General features: G+C 38.8%; 1 protein-coding gene across 1 annotated transcript; it reads left to right on the top strand.

The window, feature by feature from the left end:
• The first annotated feature begins 40 nt into the window (after positions 1–40).
• On the top strand, positions 41–6,666 carry GCLM (glutamate-cysteine ligase, modifier subunit). Its single transcript, XM_010139811.1, has 5 exons — positions 41–245; positions 923–979; positions 3,264–3,466; positions 4,697–4,811; positions 6,497–6,666. The coding sequence occupies exons 1-5, from the start codon at positions 41–43 to the stop codon at positions 6,664–6,666; spliced, it is 750 nt and encodes a 249-aa protein (XP_010138113.1).
• The last annotated feature ends 219 nt before the right edge of the window (positions 6,667–6,885 follow it).

Here is a 6,885-nt window from a genome sequence, read left to right as displayed (position 1 = left end):
ATATTAAAAATTTTTATATTAGAGGCATATAGGGCCTTTCATGTCGCTTCATTTTCCTGACCCCTCTCGGAGATCAGGAAGCATTGCGTTATTAACATTCTTCAGGAACTTCTTGTCTCCTCTTAATGAGTTGTTCCTAAGTCTCGTGTACTTACTGCAGGAAATGCTGGATGTTCTGGAATGTACTGTAGCTCAAGCTCTAGAAAAAATAAATCCTGAAGAAAGGGATGAGTTGAAAGTATCAGGTAAGAACGAAGTCGAAAATCTGGTGGCATTCAAAGGTGCACGCTGTCATACTTTGGGTAATCTAGTAGCTGGCTAAGACAGGCTTGAATTCGGATTTCAGGGTTTCAAGCAGCTTGGCATTTTTATAGTTAAAATGTAAGATTAAATAAAGAACTTTTAAATGTGTTGTGAATCTGTGACTTTTCTAAAGCAAAATAGTAAAGATAATACTGCAATTAAGAAAAGGGCATTGAATGCACTTCTATTTACATAATTTTTTCAGGTTGAATATGATGAACTTGAAGGAGGCAGTCCAAACTAACATTTTGAGTCTCAGTAAATTGTGAAGAGGTCTGTCTGTGCTATTAAGTTTTGGGGTTTTTATACAGGTTATTATGGTTATTGCTCAGTGTCTCAATGCTTCAGTCCTAGCTTTACAATTTATTAGATCATCTAACTGGATGATTTCTTGTCCTGAGATGGCACAACAACTTTGAAATTTAAGAGAACAGTGTCTTTATTGGGCAGTCACCTTTCAGAAGGTTGTTATTTTCTCCAGTTCTTGAAGTAATTGTTGTATATTCTAAGAACCCTTTGCCCAAGAACTCAACGGTAGAGTGTATAGCAAAAGTAAATAGCTATATATTTAATAACAGCTGTCTTGTTTAGTTATTGATTCTAGTTTATTTTAAAATAGCAAAACTTTTCCTCGTTGGATCAAATTCTTCATCAATCAGAGATGCAGTTGACCTGGGTAAGTGTGGAACTGAGACTTCTGGTAGGGTTTTCTTTTTACTATAGTATTTAGAAATAAAAATGGAACCTTTTCCACTTAAGAGGTGCATTTAGTAACTTGTACAGATCATCTGGGATACAGTTTGTAAACAAATTTCAGTACTGTCTAGCACGTGCAGATGGCTTACAGGGGTTTGTAAAAGTGACCCATCCTTGGATCGCCTTGAAGCCCTATCTATGCAGAGATGACCCGTGGGGAACTGTGTAGCCCCAGGTTGTCTATAAGCCATAGAACAAACAGGACACTGCTGCATCATTCAAAGAACCGGAACCTGAGCCGAGCCTTGAAATCCCTCAGCAAATTAATATGCCCAAACCACTGTTCAGTTGCCTGAGAAAGTAAGATAAAAAGAAGCTGGAAGGTTCCAGTGTTGGTTTCAGCTGACAACATCGTGTATCCAGACAGTCACAAAATCAGCAAAAGAGAAGTAAAAAGAACAGCTCACAGAATGAACCTCACCCATGGATGAATAAAGGAAGGTGAGGGGAAACCTCTGTTACATCACCAAAGATAAACATCCCAGGCAGTATAATCCACTCAGGCATAGTCTTGCCCACCCACAGTCATATAAATCTGGGGATAAAACCCCTGATTATTTGGGTTGGGAATTGGGAGTCATCTCCCCAACACTACATCTTGCCTGTATGGAGACCTTCCCGCTTGGTCAGGACACTAGCCAAGGCTACGTTTCTGGGATTGAAAGCCCGTATCTGGAGGGGTAAGCCAGTGTCCAGCATGCTGGAAGTTTGTAACTGTGGGTGATTAACTAACACATCTATAATATTTACTGAGTGTTTTAGGTTGTTGTCTTGCTTTAAAGTTGTAATAGTGCATTAGTCCATTGTATCTGTGAAAACTTGGCAGTAGTGGTGTATTAAACTTGTAAGTGAAGCTCAAATAAATTGTTTGCTTGAGCCCTGCAGTTAAACCTGTAAGTGAAGTTTGATTGAACCTTGCAGTCGAGTCTCTCTTTGCCACACAGCTGTCACAAGTATACCCTGTTTTCCTATTAAGAGACTTGGGTAATCAAGTTTAAGTGTTAGTTCAGTCAGTAAACTTACTAAATGTGGATTGCTGAAGTCTTGGGTCCACAAACTCAAATCTGATTCCTTGCTCCAAGGAAGAGCAAGGTTTTTTCTTTCACACCACACAGCTGTCACAAGTATACCCTGTTTTCCTATTAAGAGACTTGGGTAATCAAGTTTAAGTGTTAGTTCAGTCAGTAAACTTACTAAATGTGGATTGCTGAAGTCTTGGGTCCACAAACTCAAATCTGATTCCTTGCTCCAAAACTTGTTCAAGAGTGAATAGCATATGATCTTTTAGTGATACAGTAGTTCTTACCAGTTGTTACTAGTTGCTGGTTGTTTTTATCGCGATGAACTTTGCTACTAACTCTGCAGTATTTCAGAGATTATTTAGGAAATAATACAGCAAGCAGCTGATGAAAGTTAAGTTTTATTGAAAATACAAGACAGTGGCTGTACTGATACATAAAGTTTTGTGAGCTGAGCATGGCAGTAATTGTGAGCAGCACTGAACTTTACCACTTTGGAAGATAGTGGGTGTAAGGGGTTACCAAAGAGCAAAGGGTCAGATACTATTCTTTTCTACTGATACCCCAGTTAATGGCCTCTTTATTGTAAGTTATCATACCGTTTGTTAAAAACACATTGATGGAATCCTCTTCCAGAAGCAAATAATTTATTTAGCTTCTTAGTTTTATTGTTCTGCTGTGTGGAAGAGGCTTCGTGACTGGCATCTTTTCTAAATCTCAGTGGTACTCCAAGGCTTGTCACCTCTCTGGCGATTTAAATCTCCATTATTTGGTGTGCTTTTAGTCTAACTCTTCACATATATCAAATAGTTATCCTAGTCTCTGCCCTGTACTTGAGTTTTGAAGAAATTGAGAAATCCAGAACTGTATGTATCCACTGTCTTCAGAGAAAAATACTGTTTTAACATCAAAAAAGAGAAAAAAGCTTCATGCTTTGTTTGGTGGTAGAATTTTGATCGATTTGGGTGTTTTTTCCCCCCTAAGACCTGCAATTTAAACTTAGCCTTCAGCTGTATGTTTGATTCTTTGCTAAAAACACTGTGTTGCTGTCCTTGATAGCTGATGGTGGATGGGAAGCTAGCGGAGCGAAGCAGGAGGTGTGTTTTTTGCTGCATTTGGAGATTCATGCTGCTTATGTTTATATGTCACGCAAGATTTTGCAGTGTCTCTGTTCTTTTTCCTCAGCGTGTTCTGCCCTTGGAGTTGCTCAGTTAGACTCAGTCATTATTGCCCCACCTCCGGTTGAAGATGGAACTGGCCTCTCTGTGGAGTATTTGAAACCTTACTGGCAAGAGCTTGAAAGCCTAGTTCAAAACAAAAAGATTGTTGGCATAGGTACCTCTGACCTAGATAAAACACTGTTAGAGCAGCTGTATCTGTGGGCACAGGTGAGAACGAACTTCCTACATGTATCATTTCTATGAGAGAGGAACTGTTGTGTTGTTGGCTGGCATAGTGTTATAAACTTCTGTTATAAATGGATTTATATACAAAAGATTAATTAGCCCTGTTATTTTCATCATCTTATGGAGAGTGACAATATTCAGGGTGGGGGAGATTCAAAGTGTGACTGTCACTTGTTCAGTGTTCTTATGTACAGGCCGTCAAAGGTTGGAAACCCCAGGTCTGTTCCGTAGCAGGTTCTTTCAAGTACTGAATGTTTGAGTTTTGAAAGATTTTATATTTAGAAAGGAGTATAAACAGTACTCTCAAACTTCAGATTTATTCCAGTGGCTCTGAAAGCATAGCTCTTTTCACTTTATTGAATGGAGGGACTTCCCCTTGGAAAAATGCTGTTTGAATGCTAAGTTGAAATGTAAAGAGGAGGACAGGCTGTCAAGGAAGCGGAGCACTATTTTGCTGTCCCATGTGACTAATTGCTTCTTAACATTTGGGTGGTGGAGGCTTGTATGACTACGCACCCGTGCTCATGTAAGCGTGTGGATTTACTTGTTAGTTCTTTGGAAGCTCCTCTTACAACCTTTCTTTTGTGGTATATGAACATACTGAATCTGTGTAAGAGGTCCTGCTGAGAGTCCTGACTTGTGCTTGCTGTCGGTGTGCACTGGCAGTAGGATAGCTGAGGGGATTGATGACCACCTGCACGGTGAGCATGAATGCAGATAGTGATGAGCAGGGCACGAGTCAGTGGGAGAGTGTTCCTTTTAATTTGATTTAGGCACTTACCTGAAGGCGTGGAAGACTGCAAATTATATATCCTTAACAAAAATTTATTTGGACTTCCTGTTTGAAGTCTTTCTCAAAACTAATGCCCCTATGTTTTTATTAGAGAGGAGAAAAAACCAACCCACAAATCTGCTGCTCTTTAGGAAGCACAGCAGACAGGAAGCCAGAAATGGGTTAGTATTCCTCTTGCTGTGGCCACACCTGAAGTTACATCCTATTCTTGTTTGGGGGCTCTGTGCTGCAGGAAAGTGCAGGTGTAGGAGTTGCCTATTCAACATCATGCAGAATTAATTAGCTTTGTTCAGACCTCAAAACAATGATCAAAGCAAATCATTCAAAGCAAAATTTCTGTTCTAATAGAGGGCATGGGGTAAACAACTAAAATAAGTACAGTAAATTTTTTTCTTACAGAAGTATTCTGTTACTTTCAGGTGAAACCAAGTAGTAATCAGGTGAACCTAGCTTCCTGTTGTGTGATGCCACCTGATCTCACGGAATTTGCCAAACAGTTTGACATACAGCTATTAACTCACAATGACCCAAAAGGTAAGGCTTTGCCAGATAAGTTAATGGAAGACTTCCGAATGCATTTATTCAGTACAAAATTGGGAATAATCTTTCTCTGAACTTCAAATTCCATTACATTTGAATCCTGAACAAAGGATTCTGAAAGTTTCTTCTCTACAAAATATTTCTATTAAGTTTTTGCTTTTGCTTAAGAGGAAGGGGCGGGGGGATTGGAGGGGGGGAGGCAGTCTTCCAGCCTTGGATAGTTTCTTGAAATTGTTATAATCAGAGAAAAGAAATATAACAAACTACTGAGAAATTTGTGCGTTCAAAATGTTCAAAAAATCACTTTTTTTGCAAAACATGGAATGAAATGACAATCGCATTGCTGGATGTCAGTAAATGACAAATGAAAATCCACTTGCTCAGAACTTGTCTGTGAAGTAGCTTGCATAGAAATGTTGATTGTCAGTTGGTTTGTGAGCAGTTTGGTAATGTTAGACATGTAAAATTGCTATGCAGGATTCTTTCAAAGTATTGACTTCATAAAATAACATTATTACAGAAAGAGTTGGTGTAAATTCTTTCATTCACTAAATGATTGAAGGACTTGGAGGCTTTCCTTTAAACTTTCTATAACATGCTGAGATACTATATGAGTTTCTCTCAAACATCATCTAATCTCCTCTATAGTGATGCCTTAAGTATCTTGCTGGAATTTTAAGCGAGAGATCTTAATATTTAGTTAATTCCTTCTCTACATGCTTCCTTATGACCATCTGTTCATGATGATCATACTGTTCCTTCCCTCTATTCCCATTCCCCCTTAAAAGAAAAAATCTATTAAATGTTATTTATTAAGTACATGCTTTATAGTACCACTGTTGCAACTAATTGATCTCATCAGTGCTTGACCACATATCCGCACTGCTCCGGCAGCATATGAGATGAATTGCCATTCAATACGACATCTCCATGACCTGTGAGGTCCAAAGTGCAACTTGCCATTTAATAAACACTCTCTGTTGAGAGTCATGCAATGAGGAAGAGGATCTGGATAGAAAACAAAGCAAGTAGTGATTCCCTTATGCATTGTTTGTAAGCTGAACTTTTCTGTAACGGGCAGCTGAAGAATGCTGAGGCTGTCTCATGGGAACACTCCTCATCAGAGGGATCATTTCCTTGACTAACTTTCTGGAGGAAACTTAAGAGGATTTACACTTGCGTGCCTTTTCTGCTTTGTGGCATTTAAGTCCATTTTTCTTAATGCTCTCTGGGCTTGTGGTTGTTGTGAGTCCAGTTATGGGAGATGCTATAAATGTTGAGCTTCCAGGGACCGCAGAGATAACTGACACTGCTCAGTACTTCGCTGGTTTCATCCTTATGCTTTACTTGCCTCTGGTTTGTCTAGCTAGCTTCTCAAATTTAGGTTTGTTTCCTTCTCCTGGCAGTGCCTCTGCTGATCAACTCCATTTGCAATTGCAGAAATCTCAATTAGTACTTTTGTGGGAAATACTCAATGTTGCAAAAAAAGTGTCAAAGATTTCTTCTGTAATATTCGGTTGCTTTTACTCTATGTGCATTCTGAAAGAGTGGATCTCTGGAGTATCTGGCACTGCCTAAGATTTCTGACTGTAAGAAAAGGCTTCTCTTACTAGTGTTGCTTGTTGCAGCTGTTTACATAACGTTATTTAAAGCATGAATATCCCTTTTTTTAACTTCAGAATTACTTTGTGAAGCAAGTTTCCAAGAAGTTCTTCAGGAAAGCATCCAGAACACGAAAGCACACAAGTGGATTCCTTTATGGCTTCTCCGATACTCAGTCATTGTTAAAAGCAGAGGAATTATCAAGTCCAAAGGCTATATTATGCAAGCTAAAAAAATGGATTGTTAAAACACCTTTTTTTTAAATGCCTTACTGGTTTAATTTCTTGGGGATGAGGGGAACGTTGCTTTTTTCATAAACACTTTTACAGCATTTGTCACGAAGACCAAAAGTTGTAATTATTAAGTGTGATGTCAGCAGGAGTGTCTGCAGTGTTCTAACATTAATTCTCTTTCTTAACCTATTCACCAGTTCATTTCAAATATGACATATTTTGGGTTTGTTTTG

This window comes from Buceros rhinoceros, unplaced genomic scaffold, assembly GCF_000710305.1.
Source record: "Buceros rhinoceros silvestris isolate BGI_N320 unplaced genomic scaffold, ASM71030v1 scaffold18507, whole genome shotgun sequence".
NCBI classification, from domain to species: domain Eukaryota; kingdom Metazoa; phylum Chordata; class Aves; order Bucerotiformes; family Bucerotidae; genus Buceros; species Buceros rhinoceros.
This window is presented reverse-complemented; position numbering and strand designations above follow the sequence as displayed.